The sequence below is a fragment of the Sinocyclocheilus anshuiensis genome, unplaced genomic scaffold, assembly GCF_001515605.1.
Source record: "Sinocyclocheilus anshuiensis isolate Anshui unplaced genomic scaffold, SAMN03320099.WGS_v1.1 scaffold130, whole genome shotgun sequence".
Taxonomy (NCBI): Eukaryota; Metazoa; Chordata; class Actinopteri; order Cypriniformes; family Cyprinidae; genus Sinocyclocheilus; species Sinocyclocheilus anshuiensis.
The window spans coordinates 247,714-267,302 of NW_015544207.1; the positions used below are offsets into that span (position 1 = coordinate 247,714).

The 19,589-nt window shown below is 37.6% G+C and overlaps 3 protein-coding genes across 6 annotated transcripts; 2 read left to right on the forward strand and 1 right to left on the reverse strand.

Moving 5' to 3' along the window:
- Nucleotides 1–395: 395 nt before the first annotated feature.
- ttll9 (tubulin tyrosine ligase-like family, member 9) lies at nucleotides 396–6,224 on the forward strand. The gene is made up of 14 exons (XM_016497498.1): nucleotides 396–410; nucleotides 475–539; nucleotides 1,136–1,228; nucleotides 1,303–1,414; nucleotides 1,507–1,692; nucleotides 1,781–1,849; nucleotides 1,958–2,048; nucleotides 2,193–2,233; nucleotides 2,915–3,002; nucleotides 3,108–3,166; nucleotides 3,259–3,455; nucleotides 3,569–3,682; nucleotides 3,779–3,900; nucleotides 4,853–6,224. Exons 1-14 carry the CDS (start codon nucleotides 396–398, stop codon nucleotides 4,921–4,923), a joined length of 1,323 nt encoding a protein of 440 aa, XP_016352984.1. The 3' UTR covers nucleotides 4,924–6,224.
- A 93-nt stretch (nucleotides 6,225–6,317) lies between these two features.
- Nucleotides 6,318–10,121, reverse strand: LOC107696977 (uncharacterized). Of its 3 annotated transcripts, none has more exons than XM_016497562.1 (5): nucleotides 9,965–10,121; nucleotides 9,528–9,645; nucleotides 9,341–9,446; nucleotides 9,197–9,261; nucleotides 6,318–7,843 (listed from the first exon to the last, which is right to left on the reverse strand). In XM_016497562.1, the coding sequence occupies exons 2-5, from the start codon at nucleotides 9,632–9,634 to the stop codon at nucleotides 6,487–6,489; spliced, it is 1,635 nt and encodes a 544-aa protein (XP_016353048.1). In that variant the 5' UTR covers nucleotides 9,635–9,645; nucleotides 9,965–10,121; the 3' UTR covers nucleotides 6,318–6,486. The 3 variants fall into 3 exon arrangements, with proteins under 3 accessions (XP_016353048.1, XP_016353049.1, XP_016353047.1); XM_016497563.1 differs by having other exon boundaries at nucleotides 9,528–9,616; nucleotides 9,875–10,121; XM_016497561.1 differs by having other exon boundaries at nucleotides 9,875–10,121.
- A 981-nt stretch (nucleotides 10,122–11,102) lies between these two features.
- On the forward strand, nucleotides 11,103–13,002 carry ppp1r3da (protein phosphatase 1, regulatory subunit 3Da). 2 transcript variants are annotated; one of them, XM_016497523.1, is made up of 2 exons: nucleotides 11,103–11,318; nucleotides 11,594–13,002. In XM_016497523.1, exon 2 carries the CDS (start codon nucleotides 11,623–11,625, stop codon nucleotides 12,526–12,528), a length of 906 nt encoding a protein of 301 aa, XP_016353009.1. In that variant the 5' UTR covers nucleotides 11,103–11,318; nucleotides 11,594–11,622; the 3' UTR covers nucleotides 12,529–13,002. The 2 variants fall into 2 exon arrangements, with proteins under 2 accessions (XP_016353009.1, XP_016353010.1); XM_016497524.1 differs by lacking the exon at nucleotides 11,103–11,318 and adding an exon at nucleotides 11,339–11,436.
- Nucleotides 13,003–19,589: the final 6,587 nt, after the last annotated feature.

The following is a 19,589-nucleotide window of genomic DNA, read 5'->3' on the forward strand; positions in this document are numbered from 1 at the left end:
AATTAACAGGAAATAATAATAATAATAATAATAAATCATCGGTATGTGGTACCTGAGAGCAGAGTTTATTTCTTTTATTTTAAAAAACATAATTTAACATACTAAACAATATATATTCGGGAATAATATATTATAATATAATCATATATAATATATAGTTTCTCCAATAGAAGCAAATTCCAGATCCATAATATTTGTGAGTGTGTAGCAGAGACATATCTGAGACCAGAGAGTGTTGGGAACAGAGCTGTTTGGGAGGTCTGCGCTCTATGCGGCACTACGAAATGCAGCGAAGCGATTGGTCCGCTCGGTGGTTGCTATGACAACATATAGACTACAGTTCTCTAGTCTCACGCTGCTGGTGTCCAGCGGTTAACAGGCGGTTCGTTTCTGATATGTCTAAGAATAAGGTAAGAGGGTGACTTTTAAAACAAACTTATTACATGATATTATGTTTCCGGTTTGCTGTAACAAACTCACCTTAAACTGCAGACAGCTGGACCTAAAGGGGCCTACAGTTCACAGAAGAAGAAGGAAGGGTAAGTCTGTTAGCGTTTGTTTAATACATTCATCCTGCAATTTGGGGCCTGTAGAATTTTATTTTATCTATTAAAGTCATTATCACTATTATTCAGCTATGATGCAGCAAACTGATGACAAAAATGACAGTATAGACGATTATAATGTTACAAAAAAATCTTTTTTTATTTCCAATAAATTGTCCCACGGTTTCTAGAAATGGTGTAATGACAAGTTTCTTGAGCAGCAACTCAAATCAGCACATTAGAATGATTTCTGAAGGATCATGTGACACTGAAGACTGGTGGAATAATGCTGACAATTCAGCTTTCAGAAATAAATATTTTACAATAAAACAGGAAACAGATATTTTAAAATGTTTTCCTGTATTTTGATTAAATAAGTGCCGACTTTGTAAGCATAAGATATCTTTTTCAAATTCATTAAAAAATCTTACAGACCCCAAACTTGAATGGTGTAGTAACTGCATTTTTTAAATCATTTTACAGTTTCTCTAAAGTTTAAAGTTTAAACTGTTGTCTGTATGTATGTATGTATGTCTGTATAAAGGATAAAAGGTAGTTTAACAATCCAGTGTGGTTCATTTTCATCTCAGCGAGGGAAGGAGCTGTATACGGTACAGATGTGGCCTGACCAACACTATACAGGATGTCCTAAACCAGAGACCAGGCTGGGTAGAGGTGAAAGAGTAAGTGCTGTGCTTCTCCATTGTGTGTCCCTGTGTTTCATGCTTGCATCATGCATTCATGTCTCTCTATGCAGTGATAGCGATTGGGACTTTAACTGGTGTGATGTTGGGTGGCTAAGAGAGAACTTTGATCACTCGTACATGGAGGAACATGTGCGGATATGTCACTTCCGCAACCACTACGAGGTCTGTATTATACAATTTATATGCAGATTATTATAGATTACGACTGAATGAATGTGTACAGAAAACAGGCATGAATTGTTTGTATTTTTCAGCTGACCCGTAAGAACCTGATGGTAAAAAACCTGAAGAGATATAGAAAAACTTTAGAGCGGGAGGCTGGGCGTTTAGAGGCGTCCAAATGCGACTTTTTCCCCTGTACGTTTGTGCTGCCCAGTGAGTATCACATCTTTGTAGAAGAGTTTAAGAGAAGCCCCGGGAGCACCTGGATCATGAAGCCTGTGAGTGTTTATAGCAGTGCACTGTGTACAATACTGCCAAACTGATCATCAACAGGTCATCCATTATTACAAAACTTTCCGAACACAGGTGGCACGATCACAGGGGAAAGGAATTTTTCTGTTTCGAAAACTCAAAGATATCATAGATTGGAAGAAGGTAATACACATTTGACACACTGACTCTGACAGGAATGTAAGTTCTGTGATTATTTACTATCGTCATCCCAAGTTTTATGTTGTGCACTGATGCTGTTTTTGGTTTTAGGATGGGTCCCGCTCTGAAGAACAGAAAGATGAGGCTCAAGTTGAGAGCTATGTCGCTCAGCGCTACATTGAGAATCCCTACCTCATAGCTGGTATGTACCCATAATATATAATACATATAATAAAACATATAATAGCTTCAATACTTATTTGATTTAGCTAATCTTTTATTATTATTACTGAACGTATGTTTTATATATGTGTGTGTGTGACATGTATGTTATATCTATCACCAGGGAGAAAATTTGACTTGAGAGTCTATGTTCTTGTCACATCAGTAAGTGATCTATTTTTTAATGATTTTTTTTTTCATGAATATCCGATGCTGTTTTTCGTTGTTAAAGTACTTTCTCCAGCTGCAGTAGGAAACTTGAAAAAAGCCATTCATTTTGCAATTTCACAGAAATTATGGTGCATTTACACCATGTCAGAATTAGTGCAATTATGAGATTTCAATCGAGTTACAACATTAATAAACTATGAATTTACTCTTTGCTCTGACTTGTACCACCTGATTGTTCAACATCATTAATAAACACTCAAAATGAAAATGGCATCAGCAGTATAAAGCAGTTATTTTGTAATATTTCTGTTGAATAATTCCTATAGTCGACTATTTTGTTAATGTTATAATAGCACAAGAAAATAAATGCAAGTCATATAGTAGTTTAATGTGGCTCACACAGAACTGAATAGCTATCTTATGTCCCTTTAAATAAACTTAAGTTTATTAATAATGCATTTTCATAACAACTGTTACTTGTTGTATTGTTGTTTTGTCTATTGATTACTGAAATTAGAGATTTATTTTTCCATTAACGGTGGTGTTACACAGTATTACACACAGCATTTTTGTTGTTGTGGGTGTTTCACACTTCACATCACTGTTGCATTTTCATGTTTTGAATGTTGTAAAACTGTGCAGGCAACACAAAAAGCATATTTTTGTTTTTCGCAGTATATTCCATTGAAGGCCTGGCTGTATCGTGATGGTTTTGCTCGATTTTCCAACACCAGGTTCTCTCTTAGCAGCATAGACGATCAGTGTATCCTTTGCATACATTTCTGAAATACACACACCCCCAATTTTATATTACGCCCCATAGTACAGGAATTCACTTGTTTGTCCCCTTTAACCTTGAAATACACAGACGTTCATCTCACTAATGTTGCAGTGCAAAAAACATCTCCTGATTATGATCCTGAGAAGGTATGTTGGAAGTAACTGGACATACTGTACTATTATGTTCATGAAGATATGTTTTATTAAAAAGCAGTAATCTATCTTTCGCTCTCTCTCAGGGTTGTAAGTGGCAGATGCAGCAGCTACGGCAGTACCTGACCGCTAAGCATGGTTTCGAGACAGTGCAGACTCTATTTAAAGAAATTGACAACATATTTATTCGCAGCCTGCTTAGTGTTCAGAAGACCATCATCAATGACAAACACTGTTTTGAGTTGTATGGATATGACATACTACTGGACCAGGATTTAAAGCCGTAAGAGTGCTTTATTTTTGATTGCTTAGTTTGACAGGATACTTAGCAGAACTGAATGAATGTGGGGATTGCATGGCTTAAAAAAAATGACAGCACAGTTTGCCGTTATGCAGGTGGCTAATTGAAGTGAACGCTTCACCCTCCCTCACAGCCAGCAGTCAGGAGGACTATGAGCTAAAATACAGACTGCTGGAGGACACCTTGCACATTGTAGACATGGAAGGCCGGTACAGTTTGACAAAATAGTATAAAATTACATGAAAGAAGAGTGTGGAGGATTGTGTATGTTGACATTGTTGTCCAAAACATGCTTTTCCACTTAGTCTGACAGGCAAGGAGAAGAGGGTTGGCGGATTTGACCTAATGTGGAACGATGGACCTGTCTACACGGATGTCGGACTAGAGACTCTGGGTAGTTCTTGCCTCGTGGCAAATACACATCTCGGTCAGTGTCTTACATTGTCTCAATGGAGATCTTGGCCTGTAGTACACTCAGTGAGCCTGTTTCTGTGCTTAGTTGAGCTTAGTAGTTTTTGTACACTCTTAGGCATTTTTTGAATGTCACACAGTTAAACAAAAAATATATTAATTCACAGTGCATGCATGATACTTTTAAAAAATAAGGTACCAAATAGGGCTTTAAAACGTCTAGAAATTTCTGTCATCAAAACTTCCAAAAACTGTATGATCATAACATATTTGGAGCAATTTAGCATTGCATCACTTGCTCAGCAATGGATGCTCTGCAGTGAATGGTTGCCGTCAGAATGAGAGTCCAAACAGCTGATAAAAACATCACAATAATCCACAAGTAATCCACACGACTCCAGTCCATCAATTAACTTTTTGTGAAGTGAAAAGCTGCTTGTTTGTAATAAACAAATTCATCAATAAGACATTTTAATATTAAACCGTCACTTCCTGATTCAGAGCAGTATTATGGATAGAGGACTTGTATTTACAAGTTTAATACCCCTTCATGATGCATTTGTTTCTTACAAAGATGCAGCTTTTCACTTTACAAAATGCTAATTGATGGACTGGATTCATGTTGTGAATTACTGTGATGTTTGTATCAGCTGTTTAGACTCTCATTCTGACGGCACCCATTCACTGCAGAGGATCCATTGGTGAGCAAGTGATGTAATGCTAAAATACTCCAAATCTGTTCAGATGATGAAACAAATCTACATTTTGGATAGCCTGAGAGTCAATTTTAAGCAAATTTGTATTTTAGGTGAACTATTCCTTGAAGTAAATATACAAATTAAAATGTATAAAAGATAAACAAAATGTATTTTTTAATAATAATGCAACACCTATAACATTACATATTATAGCAGCATTTACTATCATCTCCAAATACAAATGGTTTTTGTTTGCTTTGTATTACACAGGCTGCGTGAATGATCGCCAGAAACAGCTTCAACAGCTTTTAAAGCCTTTCCCAGGACAGAAGAGGACATGACAACATGCAAATGACATCAAATTAGTGTGACAAACTATTCATGACAATCACACAAATACCCACAATTGTTATAATATGCACCTAAGGATTCAGACGATTGTAAATAGGAGCATTTAAATACCCAGAAGGCATGGCAAAGTCACTGAAAATTTTCATTCACAACCTGAAAATGACACTGTCTGTGCTTGTTCTGGTTTAATGAGAATAAAATGACGGTATCAATTTCCACATTAAAATAAATACTGTAGACAGAGGCTTTGATGATGTAATGAAAACTCTTTATTTTGTATCTCATAAAAATAGCTGCATTCAACTCTACCAAAAACTCCCAGCAAAATAAAAGCACAATCTGACAATGATAGGACAAAAGTAGATTGTTGTGTGTTTTTGCCTGATAAGGGAACTTGACACAGTACATAACATACAAGATGAAATGGTGCTACATACAGTACATCAAGTATGGAAATGTGGTACCATGTACTGTATGGCCTCAACCTGTACCAACTTTCAAGTCATATTCAAGTGCCTTGACAATGCATTACAGTACATATAAAACCACTACCATCATTGTTCCTGTAAAAATAAACAAAACATGCTATATTTAGAGACATGAAGTACAATGTAATCACCTGAAAGGTTCTCAATAAGTAAACAAACATAGATAACCTTGACCATAATATCTTAACAGATTACAGCTCAGGTCCTTCTCCAGCAACACACCACAAAACCACCATAAGCAATCCTAACAATTCACAATTCAACTACATCTAACTCACTGAAAACCTAAGTAATGAGTTCCAAAACATTCAAAGATAAAACATTCTTATTTAACTTAATACATGTCAACTCATTGGTTTAATAAATAACAAGAAAAGAAGTCCTTGTAAATAGCACTTTACAAAAATATAGTCATTACAAAACATTCATTATTCATCTCAAAAAATATACATTCTTTGACCAATAGTGCTTACTAGACAAAGCCAGACGCTGCCATTCTCAGCCATACCTCCCTCAAATAAGAGATATGTGCACACTTGATTTAAGTACATTTATTTCATTTCATAGAGGATTTGTGCGTACAGTATGTAAAGATAACCTGCTTTTGTGTACTTAGGCAGATAAAATAAATATATCTTATTCAAGAAATGCACTTTAAAGTTCTAATGAAACAATGACGATGAAAAGGCATGATTTCTAAAGAGAAGGATAAGTTTTTTTTGACAGTGTGGTCACATTTGCAGTTGTCCGGCAAATTTTCATAGGCAAAATCCAAGCATTTTAATCAGAATCCATGCGATCCTGTGCACATTTCAAGTTGGTCTGTGTTGACCGACAAAAAGCTGAAAGTGACTTCTGTGTGAGTTATTAACAATAAACAATTAACCTCTTTTTTCCCCTCGAAATTTTGCCAAAATATTGCCAATGTGACGGCACTTGTATCCTTTTCACAAACAACTACAGTTAACTGCAGGGATAATATTACGTTTTAATTAGCTCTTCTTTACAGTATGCAAAATGGAAATGTTTTTGAGGCAACTGAAAATTGCGTGAAAGGTGCACTAACTACTTGGCATATTGAGCATTTTTCACTTTGCCAGTAGTCTTGGTAGCTGATGTCACTTTTGCATCGCAGCCATCGGTGACCGTTCTTTTAGTGCCAGATCTTAATCGTACTTCACCAGTTTCGGCTCTCGGACCATCCTTAACCATTTTTTTCCCTGGACCACCACCTTCGCCTTTCATACCGACAGGATCCCGCCTATCAACCCCTCCACATTTTGCTCCAGGTGGATCTTTCTGTTTGTCTGCCTCGTTTGACCTCGCAGTCTTTCCTTTCCTGACCGAAGAATGGGATTTGCCATTTGCGTTAAGTTCATGGGACGCCCTGCGCACGTTTCCCGCAGACTGCATGTGCTTCTGGTGAGCCTTTGCTGCCTGAGGACTGACCGGTTGCTGGTTTTTCGAAGTGGTGCGGTTTTCGGAGGTGGAAGCCCGGCTTTCGCTGCTGCTCCTCTTTTGGGTGTTGGCAGGGGGAGCTTTGCGCTCTAGCAGGGGGCTGAGACGGGAATGCCGCTGGTAGGCGTATGAAGAGCAGGTGCCGCTGCAGAGCGGATAGCGGATGTGGCAGTAAGGGCAGACGGGACGAGAAAGCTGGGTGGATGATGGGCTGGCCATTGAAGAGAAGAAGGCCCGTTGACCCTGCCGAAAGCTTTTCGGGGAGCTGAGGCGTGTCGGAGGAGCAGTATGAGGCCTAGGCCGATTGCCATTCGCTAGGACACTGGCGGCGTGACTTCTTGTTCGGATGATGGGAACGACGTGCCGTCCGCTCTCAGCCTGTATGCTTTGGATCTGGTGCCACTCAAGTTGAAGGAGGCGCTCTAAATACTTCTCTAGCTGCCCTACGGGTTTGGGCCGGGGAGCCCGCTTACCCTCAGTGTTGAGGAAGATGGCGAGCTGCTTCAGACTCCAGGTATTGAATGGAGGAGGCAGGAAGTCTGGGTAGCTATAGCTGACTTCATTGTTCTCCACCGTCCTGGGTCCAGGTATGTGAGGATGCAGGTCCATGGAGTTGATGACCTCGGCTCGGAGGTTGAGCTGAGGAGGAGTGCAGGGGGAAGGCAGCACAGGGAGCCGCTCAGAGTCGGACAGGTCACTGGCGCTGTCCGTGTCATCCTCCTTGTGCTCCAGGAGGCGAAGTGAGTCCAGGTCTGGGACTTGTTTCTGCGGAATGAACTGCTGCAGCACTGGCTGAGGAGTCAAAGGCAGCGATAGAGCACGACGGCTCTTCTCCAAGGCCATGTGGCTCAGTACCATCTCTTTACAGCACTGAGGCTCCAGCTGGATTTTCTGCCTCTCCTGTCCACGCTCGGGACAAGAGAGTTTGGGACGTGGAGGCCTCAGGTCTGATTCGCCCTGTGTGCTGCAGCAATAGTTCAAGTGAGATATTTTATCAATATACTCTATTTATTAGGGCTGGGTTGACAACACTTGTGATTACTTTGACTTTCATGGACTCATATCATTCTTAAATTCCAAGATCAATTCTGCTGAGGCATGAACAAACATCACTAATGTTTTTTTGTAGCATGTCTCCCATCTAATAATCGTAATAACTACAATTTGATCACAGAGTTTAAAGAGTAAAATGACAATATTTTAGCAATCATGCTATGTGTTTTCTATCAGGCATTAAGAATCAAATGATGCCACATTCACAAATTAAACACTTGTTTCTGATCTAATTAGTGAAATGGGTTTCCAAAAAGGTCTGGAATTGTTTGTGATGCAGTTTGGTTCATTTGGACAGTTCACGTACACACTGAATTGTTTCCAGTGGTTTCTCACATTGAAACAGTAACAGATTACTTTATAAGACAGAAGAGAGTGCTGGATAAGACAAAAAGAGTGCTGGATGAGGTGGATATTTACCTACAATCCATTTAAGGAAACAAAACTCAGAAATGTCATATTGTTTGTCAGTGATGATGATGAAGCAGATCTTTATTATGAGTGCAGCCTGTAAATGGATCTACTGCAGGTAAAGACAATTGAATTTCTAACCAGATATTCACTACAGTATAAAAAAAGGAGTATTTTTTAATGGTAATGGTGAAAGAAAAGCTAGCAGAATGAGCATAAGATATGTTGTAGATCAGGGGTGCCCAACCCTGCTCCTGGCGATCGACTGTCCTGCAAAGTTTAGCTCCAACTCTAATCAAAGACACCTGCCTTTAATTTTTAAGTGATCCTGAAGACCCTAATTAGTTGCTTCAGGTGTGTTTGATTAGGGTTGGAGCTGAACTTTGCAGGACAGTCGATCGCCAGGAGCAGGGTTGGGCACCCCTGTTGTAGATAATAGGGTGGAGCATATATAGTGCATTATATTACATATTCATTACATTTTTATCTATTAGTGATGTCTTAATGCATGTTTGAATAAATCTGTCGTGTTAGGACAGTCACCATTTAAATTTCATCAATGAAGGAGTAGAAGCATAATTTTATCACTAGGAAGTTATTAAAAAATAAAAACTCCTGATATATAACAAAATGAATCAATATCAAATTGAATCAAATCAAGAGCTTGTGAATTGGAATTGTAAAATCTGTGTCAATACCCAGCTCTAATTTGTATCACTTTGTTTCTGATTGGTCAATGGCAGCATTCTGTAGTGAAATATATCCATTTGTTTTATTTAATTTTGTTTTTTGTTTTTTTTTTACTATTTATGGTTATTTATATATTAAATTCCATATGTTAAGCAACGCTCACCCACGCAACTTGCACGTGCCACCAGTCGGACTCTTAGCTTTCTTTGGTTTAATGCCATTTTGGACCTTGGAAAGATCATGAAAACATATTCAAACTGCTGCCAACACAGGATCAATGCATCTTATTGTTGCATATGTAACTTACAATTTCAGCTTTGGGCAGAGGATCCTTCTCTTGCCCTGGATGCAAGGGCACTGTTTTTTTAAGAGGTTTCTTATTCTGGATCACGTTTCCTCCTCTCTTATTATTGCTGCAAATAAAGCACATATTCTTAGTGACACATTTTTGTTATTCTTGTGTGATTTTAATAAACTGCTCTATCCAGACATACCTGGCAACAATCCCAGTGTTTTCTGCATTTTTCATTCTAACCTTCTCCTTGCCTGGCACCTTCTTCAGTGTCGCAGACGCAGTTTGTTCCTGCAGGATGGGTCCCATCGCATTAAGCACTATGAAGTGTACAGACGCAGTTTTGAAGCTCTCAGCTGTGCCCCAAAATGTCCCATTTGTGAGCGCATGCACGCACCGAGCGACTGAAGAGCACCATTGCAGAAACGCAGCGAAATATCAGCGTCACAGTTTATATATGTTCCAGTTTGCCAAGAATTGGAGCAGTCCATTAAACAGCGTCGAACAAACTATTTCTTAACGCTAACATTTAAAGAGGGCAATAATCACCTTTGCGTCTTGGTTATGAAGCCCCCATCATCCAGCAATGTGCGAAACGTTACTGAGCATCACTACAGCAGCTCGATCAGACTTGTTTACCTGCTGCTTTGTATGCTCGAGCATCGTCGTCGTCGTGATCCTCCGATTGGCATGATGGGAATTGAAGTTCCTAAGTGAAACGAATACGAGAAACGCGTTAATTTCACCGCTGCTCGTATCGAGTGCTCATGTAGCTATGTGTATGTATCAGGGCTCAGGGGGCTGATATTGGGGTTGTGTAAATTCGCAAAATCACTGTTTTATTCAAATTTAAAAGCGGGGTTGCCAGATAGAAGAAGTGCAAGGATCCTGTTCTGATTATACCCGGAAAAAAATCATTTGTGATCCCTGTTTGTGTCTGACTAAAATATTAAAACCATAGCTTAAGCTACGAAAAAATATTCTATTTAGATTAAAATTGTTCAGATTTTTAAATGTTTTGAAAGCAGTCTCTTATGCTCAGACTAAGCTGCAATTAGTAATATTGCGAAATATTATTAGAATTTAAATAACTGTTTTCTATTTTAGTATATTTAAACATGCAATTTATTCCTGTGATGGTAAAATTTAGCATTATTCCAGTCTTTAGTGTCAGCCGGTTCTTCATAAATCATTCTAATATTTATAATGGTCTTTTAAATTATAATAATATTTCACAATATTACTGTTTTACATGTATTTTTAATCAAATAAATGCAGACTTGCTGAGCATAAGAGACTTTTTTCAAAAAAATAGTTATTCCAAACTTTGACTGGTAGTGTATATAAAACAAGTAGGCCTACCCTATAATATATTTTTATTTATTAGATTCTCTAATGCCGCTTTGGAGTGGTAGTGTACGATACATTAATTAGATATTACATATAATTTGGAAGTAAACCCCATTTTATTAGTGCAGAGAGGAGTATGTGTATTTTGTAAAACATTTGCAACTGCTTTTTATCACATAATTAGAAGCACCACAGCTCAATTGTGTCATCAGTTATATAAGGACTACTGAACAGACAAGTTCATTTAAAATGTAAAGTATTGAAAATGTGTAAATAAAGCTTTACTTGCATTTATACAACGCTATGTTGTAAACGTGTTCCATCAGGTAACCAAAAGATGTACACTCACACACTTGCTGTCTTACAATGCCCACTTACAGCTACTTATAATAGGAGGACATGGCAACCTCACCACCAACAGCATTTCCCGAGCACAGCTGACTCAGTAGCCACGCCCCCTCTGTTTGACATCACACTCCTGCCAGCTCTGCGCAGTTTGCTTGAAATGCATCGTATGTGTGTTGTATCACGTAGTATACTTCACCTTTGCACAGTTTTTGTCGCGCTTCTCATTATGAGATGCAGGGTTTATAAAAATAGCATCGGAGGATCGTCGTTAATCTAAACACGCCGGACTTTCCTGGTGAGACAATGCAAACGCCAATTTGAACTTCTTCCTTTTATTTTTGTACAGAGGCGCAGTCATTGACTAATATACGTTTGCACTGACAATTTGCCATTTTGAAAGCCTGCATTAAAGTGTTCAATAATCCAGCTGAGATTGAAGTAGCTAGTGTGTTTGCCATGTTTCCACAGCTGCACAGTATTAGCTGATATTGCTTACTAGGACTTCCTAGAATATTTAATACTGTCAAATACTTATAAATATTCATAACATAGAATGTTTGTCTTTTTCAGGTCACACAAGGTAACTCTTTCTAATAAACATGGCCTGGTCTTTGGGATGTTGCCATAAAGACACACCCCTCGAAGAGATGAACGCTGACCTATTTTTTACCACAGTATCAGATGGCCCAAAAGAAAGTTCCACACCGATTTTGCTGGACATGTCCCGCTCAAAAACTGACAGTGGAAAGAGGCCGGTTAAAATTCGTCCGCCGAGCCCAAAAACTGCTCCAAGGCAAACAGCAGGCCGCAGCCTGTCATGTGAACCACCAACCAAATCCATCATCCAGAGGCGCACACAGTCCCTTCCATCTCCATCAGAGAGAAGGAGGCTTAGTCGCAGAGCCAGCGTCCGGTTTGTGGACTCTTTAGGGTTGGACCTGGAAAATGTCAAGGTTTTCAAAAGCGGAGAGGACCCGTTTGTCCCAGAGCATGTTCTCTTCCGACTCTTAATGAATGCAGAGTTAGCCTCAAGTAAGAGGATGGAGATTTCCCTACCATATTGGAAACCGATGTTCTCAGTCCAGCCAGGTGACTGTTCAAACTTCACTGAGCGTCTGGGTTGCCAACAAGTATGTCTGGAGCGGGTTTTGTGCTATGAGCCTGGAATTATAGGGATCGTTCAAGTTGTAAACGTGGCATTTGAGAAGGAAGTGAGTGTTCGCTACTCTTTTACAAACTGGAAGAGCTGCTCAGAAACCAAGGCTTACTGGGTTGCAAGCAAATCCATTTCAAACGGGCCCTGCTGTGACACTTTTCGATTTCATCTACCCGTTCCTCCATATATCCTTCACCCTGGAGCAGTGCTGGAGTTTGCCATTTGTTATAAAGTAATGGGCGTGCAGTTTTGGGATAACAATGGTGGGCAGAATTACAAGTTAACCTGTCAGAGTTATAACCTGCCTGTGCCGAAGGAATGTGAAGACAGCATGATACACTTTATCTGAGGACACTGATTTTTAAAGCACTGTTTCACTTTATATTTTGCTTGCAACCACCAGCATTTTCACCGTGTAATATACATTGCTGACCTTCTGAAAGTCTTGCCATAGTGTATTTCATTTGTGATTAACGTGAAGCCATATGAAATATGAGATTTTTAACTTTAAGATTGTGACAACTGGACTGCAGCACTGAGAGTATTACTGCATGTTGGCTTGATAATGTAATATAGATTTAAAAAGTGCCTTTACTGTATTTTTTAAATTTCAGGTTTGCACTTACTTGCGTGAGGATGTTATTGTCACTATGTGGTACGTTTTCATAATACTTGTGGATATTGTAAACACAGATGTTGATAGAATAAATTAGGATGGGTAATGCCACTTGTTTTGAAGAACTGATTAAAAAAACTATTCAGCAATTCTTTATTGCATGACATTGTCCTTCTCATAAAACCTTCAAAATAAAGCCATATTGATTGGGGAAAAATTAATCTTATTCCAGAAGTTGAAATTGCATGGAGTTATTTTATGAAAGTTTTACCTATTTTATAAATAAGCATGCTCCTTTTAGAAAGTTTAGAGTAAAAGGCAGACATAATGTATGGTTTACCCCCGAACTGTCAAATTTACTTAGAGAACGTAATTTGGCTTGGTCTAAAGCCAGAAGTACTAATCTAAAGGAAGATTGGTTGATTTTCAGACAATTGCGTAATGTGTCTACTGCTGCGATTAGAAAAGCTAAGGTTGACTACTTTCTTTTAGAAACTTCTAATAATCTAAATCAAAAACTTTTTGGAAAAATATAAAAAATCTCATTGCAAGTAAATCAAATTCAGATTTTCCGTCATGTATTATTAAGGATTCATGTAAAATTGTGGATAAAGTTAAAATAATAGATTGTTTAAATGAACATTTTGTGGCCACTGGTAGTTCAAGTTCAAGTTAATTCTATTTGTATAGCACATTTACAGCAGCCGCTAGGCTGACCAAAGTGCTTTACAGAAGAGAAATTTATAAAAACATACACAGAAAGCAAGCCAAATAAAAAATATGAACAACCCATTAAAAAATGACCGAATAACAGTAATCAATACACTAAGGAAAACATAGGTTTTTAGCAGGGACTTAAAGACAGGCAGAGAAGGGGCCATTCTAATTTCTAAAGGCAGGGTATTCCAAAGCCGTGGCCCTGCCACCGCAAATGCACGCTCCCCTCTACGCTTAAGTCTAACATGTGGAACTACCAACAAAGCCTGGTCGCAAGATCTTAGGCTTCTAAATGGAGTGTATAAATGAAGGAGTTCAGAGAGGTAGACAGGAGCTAGATTATGTAACGATTTATAAACAAAGAGTAGAATTTTGAAGTCTATTCTCTGATGAACCGGCAACCAGTGTAGAGATCTGAGAATTGGAGTAATGTGTTCATGTTTGCGACACTTCAGAAGAAGTCTGGCAGCAGCGTTTTGGACTAGCTGGAGGTGGGCAATTTGAGATTTAGATATACCGCAATATAAGGAATTGCAGTAATCTAGTCGAGATGTAACAAACGCATGAACAGCCATTTCTAGAGTTTTTGGAGTGAGAAAGTCTCTGATTTTAGACAGTAGACGAAGTTGATAAAAACTGGATCCGATAACGGAGGAGATATGTTTATCAAATTTTAAACAAACGCATGAACAGCCATATCTAGAGTTTTTGGAGTGAGAGAGTCTCTGATTTTAGACAGTTGATAAAAACTGGATCCGATAACGGAGGAGATATGTTTATCAAATTTTAAATGCTGGTCGACAAGAACACCTAGGTTCCGCACCTGTGAAGATCTAAAAACGGATAAACTGTACAAATCAGGGCGTATATACTGAGAATTCTCATTAGAAGCAATGTCTTCATCTAGGGAGAGAAAATTTTGGGCGAGCCATAATTTAACCTCCTCTAAGCATTGCTGAAGAGAGGTAATCGCTGCGGAATTGTTTCTTTTGATTGGTAGATAGATTTGAGTATCGTCTGCATAGAAATGAAAAGGGACACTATGTTTCCTTAGAATAGAGCCCAGAAGTAACATGTAGAGAGAAAATAGAGAAGGAGCTAATATAGAGCCTTGCGGTAGGCCACAGGTCAGAGGTGCATTGGAAGACACTTCATCAGTCAAATAATTTGACCTGTGATAATTCCTCACCTGTTTACTGTGTAAATCATTTTAAGGTAGACCAATTATTTGACTTTAACCCAGTAACAGTTTCAGAGGTTAATAAGGCACTTAAATCTTTAGATAGTAGGAAACAAGCTGGTCCAGATAAGTTGGATCCACATTTCTTAAAGCTGGCAGCTGATTTTATTGCGCCACCACTAACCTATCTTTTTAATCTTTCTTTAGCTACAAATGAAATTCCTTCTATCTGGAAAACTGCTTATGTTCGGCCATTATTTAAAGGGGGTGATCCAACTGTATTGAATAATTATAGGCCTATTTCGAAATTGTCTATTTTATCAAAGGTTTTGGAATCGCTTGTGAATGACCAATTAAAAGACTTTCTATCTTCTAAAAATGTCTTCCCAGAGTTCCAATCCGGTTTTAGGAAAAAACATAGTACATCCACAGCAATTATAGAAGTATTAAATGATTTAATGGTTTCATTGGATAATAATACACATAGTGCTGCTCTTTTTATCGATTTATCCAAAGCTTTTGATTTTGTAGATCATACAATTTTGAAGCAGAGGCTACTTAGTGTAGGTTTATCAGTAAATACTGTCGGATGGTTTGTTAATTACTTATCGGATAGATCTCAATGTATAATTAGAGTCAAGTATTGTCTTTCTTTTGCAGCAAGGAAGAGATCGGTAGCAGCTACATTTTTGTCAGTATTGGATTATTGTGATATCATATACATGCAGGCACCTAAGCATTGTTTACAGGCATTGGATTCAGTTTATCATGGAGCATTAAGGTTCATCACAAATTCAAAAGCCCTTACTCATCATTATTTATTGTACTCTCGGGTTGGATGGCCGGCGTTGTCATCCCATAGACTTAAGCACTGGTACTTATTTGTATATAAAATCATTTTAGGTTTACTTCCTTCGTATTTACAGCAGAATATCTTACAAAAAGGTGTAAAGAATTATGGGCTTCGCTCACAAGACTATTATCTTTTAAGCATCCCTAAAGTTCGTACTAATATGGGCAAACGGGCATTTAGTTATGCTGCTCCATTTGATTGGAATCGACAAGATAAGTTATGCTTAAAAGAGTTGGTATCACTAAATGATTTGAAATGTATTTTAAAGGATATAATTGTAGAGTCACCTGATTGTAAATGTTTTGAGTGATTTGTGTATGTTTCTGTGTATGTAAACGAATGTATTTTGTTTTATGTGTAACTAAATGTGCTGCCTATCTTGGCCAGGACCCTCTTGTAAATGAGATTTTAAATCTCAAGAGTTTTTCATTTCCTGGTTAAATAAAGGCAAATAAATAAATATGTAGGCACAAACTGCTGTTTATAAAGTGTTGCAGGGGTGATATATATTTGTAGGTCAGAACTCAGAAATGAATTAGCATTTTAGCACTTTCGATTCCATCATCCTGAAGTCAGTTGGTTTCTAGAAACTGGAACTGGCACGGAAAAAGTAAAAAATAAAAAAAAATGCTTGAAAAAAGCTGTTTTGTCAAGATAACCAGGCTGATGCAAACTGGCTTGAACTACAAAAATGTAATCACTACAGCATTCTGTTTTTTTTAAGTGTTTTTATTGTAAGTTTAGTTTGTTAGTGCCATGATTCAGGTTATAACAACAAAGTTATTTACATTTATATTTACAATAAAGATACTAAAAGTCATTTACATGTCTTGTTTGTTTTAATACAATTCTGTTTATTAAAACCAATGCTATTTCATATGTGTATATAAACCTGGAATTCATAAATCATTAAAATATTTCCAAGTACGTTTTATTTGTAAGATTTGTGCCATTCTGCTTTTAAAATGTATGATTATTATTATTATTATTTTACTATAGTATTCATAGTACACTCGGTGAGTTTTGAACTGAAAAGATCTGACTTGTCAGCCTGAGCGTCCATTTTAGCGTCTGCGCGTGCGCGTCATTTTTTCCCGCGTTATCAAAACACAACGTTACAGTACAACCGTCAAAAGCGAAATAATCTCTCTTTAACAAACTATTTTGAGTGTAAGTTGACCATTTCCGTCTCGGTAACTGTACCTTTACGATCTACGTTAACTTCACATTATTTGTTGATAATAAAAGCTATGTAAAATTTCCTCCTGAAGTCCACAGAAGCGTCAGTCATAATCTGAGGTAAGATCTGAAAACCCAGTAACGTTAGACAGCCTAAAATAGCCACGATTTAATCTAATTATTCAATTAAATATAATCGCTTACAGCATTAATTTTTACGGTTATGTTGTGTCTATTATTTTGCTGTTTTGCGACAGTATTTTCGCTGCCTGTGCTGTAGTTTAGACCGTTATTAACTAACGTTATGTTAAGTTGACGCTATAAAACGGCTAACAGCACAATGTGCTTAATAGATGGCACATTGATTAATACATCACATAAACGAAGCCAAACCACATAGTTTTGTTCCTTTTTTGGTTAATTTAATTCAATTCTGAGAAATATGAGGACTGACATTTAAAGACGACTGAGTCCTCATCTTTCCTGGAATTGTGTTTTCTTTGAATTATCTGCATCTGAGATTCATATTTATGAATTATTTAATGTCTTCAACGTTTAAAACAGGTCATCGTCTGTGCATCATGGCACCTTTGCAGGACCATCAGGTGAGAATTAAACCTTTTATTTCTGGGAAAATGGTTTTAACTTCTCTCCTCTGAAATGCTTTTGTCATCTGTAATTATATGAGATGCTTTTTTATTCATTAGGACCACAAAGTTCACTTTATATTTTATTGCTTAGGTGGAGAAACTGGTGGATGAGGCTTTTAAACGCAATAATTTTCAGGACCTAGAAAAATTCTTACAAGATGAAAACAAGGAAGGAACCACTATAAAATGTTCCAGACAATTCATGACCAAGCTGGATAAGCTTTTCATCAGGGTTAGTTATATGTTTAACATTGCCTCCATGACTTAACTGTATGAACTTCTTCACTGGATTTATATGTACTGTTGTATGTTCTTGCAGGAAATGGATCTTGGAAATGTGGACAATGCTTGTCTGGTGCTTACCGTTTTACACAAATATGGCGAGATGCTGGTGTTTCCAGGCGGTGGAGGAATATCTGTGATGGTTGCCCAGGGATTTGTTAAGAAGATGAGTTTATAATCAGTGTTTCTGTTCTCTCTATGTCTGTTTTGGTGAAGAAGAAGAATGTTTTTATTGCTTGAAAATGTATGTTTACATGGTGCAGTGGTTCGAGAAGGCCAGAAAGCTGTGGGTGGAGGCAGGGTCATCAAGAAATGAGACTATGATAAAGCTGGCTGAGGACTTCTTTGATGCACTGATGGTTTGTTACGGCACATTTTGGGGGATAAAGGAAATGCAACAATCATTAGCTATGTTTTCTTGTAAACACCTCAACTGATCCAAATGAAATTTTGATCAGTTATAAACTCGCAGTACGTCTTTTCCTCTGAATTGCGAGTTTATAAACTGAGATTACATCTCACAGTTTATTATTATTATTATTTTTTCTCAGAATTGTGAGATAAAAAGTTGCAATTACGCTTTTCATTATTTTTATATTCCATGGTGGAAATGAACTTCCATATGAATCAGTCTATTTTCTCTGTTGGATAAAAAAATATGTATGAATTTGCTTATTTTAATTTACTCCTTACAATTTGGTCAGTGACTTGTTCTGAGCACAGAATACATGACGACATGTTGCAACGTTTTGGGTTCATGTAAACAGAGCTTTCAAAATCTGAAATCAGACTGGATTCATTCTGACTGACAGATCATTCAAACATATCTATTGAAAGCCATCACTGAAATGTCACCATTGGTGCAATCAGAATCAGCAAATGTAAATGCTAGGAAATAAGATCAAGAAGATCAAAAAAGTGTGAAAGAAAACATAATTAGTGAATTCAGAAACACACACACACATACTGTATTATAGTATTCTGATTTGTGCATGTCATTTCACCTTTGCAGGTTGTTCATGAAAGTTGTAAAGAAGGTGAGTGTTTTGTTTCAGATTTAAAAAGACAAAGGGGAAGTAGAACAGTGCTCTGCATTCAGTTCAAATCTGTGTATCCCCTCAGGTACATATGAAGTTACTGAAGCTCTGCTTAGTCACATTGGCAAACTGGCCTCTGATGCACAAATAAACATCATGATTCAGAAAGAGGTAGGAGATTCATTGCATTTCTTAATGGAAAGCCTTCCTAGGTTCAGTCACCATTGATATGCTGAGAAGTAATAATTTCAACCATATTGAAAACTCATTCTACACCTTTAGTCATGACATGTCACTCAAGCTGTGTTTACCCAGACTTTTCCAGAAATAGAAGACTGAATTACAAGAGGAGATGTATGAAGGATTATTATTTACTCTTCTTGACAGGCAGCAAGGAAGCTCAATGCTATTCTGGAAAAGATTCCCATGGAGCTGAAAAAGAAAAAGAAGATCTTGTCAACTCAAGAGGCTTCATCTATGATGTATGTTGAATGATAATGCATTATCAGTCTCCTGAGTCTTAAGTACTTAATCATATATTTATAAGTTCCTCTCTTGCTCCTTATTCTGGAAAGTACCTGTAGGAGTGCGAGTATGCTTGTATTTTAAATTTGTAGTGTGTTGTGTTTTTATCAGGAATGCAGTGGCCAGTCAAATCCTCAAAGGTGGAGGTTAGTGTAAAAATCCATTGTAATGAGTATACGTAGTTTAGAAAGTGCGATCATAAAATGATTTAAAAGAATTACGAATGCTATGATCATTACAAAACTCATTTTAGACTGCACTCATACTTTGACTGATTGTAGCTACATATCTGTTGTGGTTTAGATTATGATTTGCAGGTGTCTTTAATGGAGGCCCTCTGCAGAATGGTTTCACCAGCTCAGAGGAATCAA

Excerpts from the sequence above, each read along its gene's own strand:
- ttll9 (XM_016497498.1), top strand. Across the intron at positions 3,003-3,107 it reads TAGCAGCATAGACGATCAGT|ACGTTCATCTCACTAATGTT; the intron begins GTATCCTTTGCA and ends TGAAATACACAG. Across the intron at positions 3,456-3,568 it reads CTGGACCAGGATTTAAAGCC|GTGGCTAATTGAAGTGAACG; the intron begins GTAAGAGTGCTT and ends GCCGTTATGCAG.
- LOC107696977 (XM_016497562.1), bottom strand. The coding sequence starts at position 9,634 with ATGGGACCCATCCTGCAGGAACAAACTGCGTCTGCGACACTGAAGAAG. Across the intron at positions 9,447-9,527 it reads AACACTGGGATTGTTGCCAG|CAATAATAAGAGAGGAGGAA; the intron begins GTATGTCTGGAT and ends CTTTATTTGCAG. Across the intron at positions 9,262-9,340 it reads CTCTGCCCAAAGCTGAAATT|GTCCAAAATGGCATTAAACC; the intron begins GTAAGTTACATA and ends GATCTTTCCAAG.
- ppp1r3da (XM_016497523.1), top strand. The coding sequence starts at position 11,623 with ATGGCCTGGTCTTTGGGATGTTGCCATAAAGACACACCCCTCGAAGAG.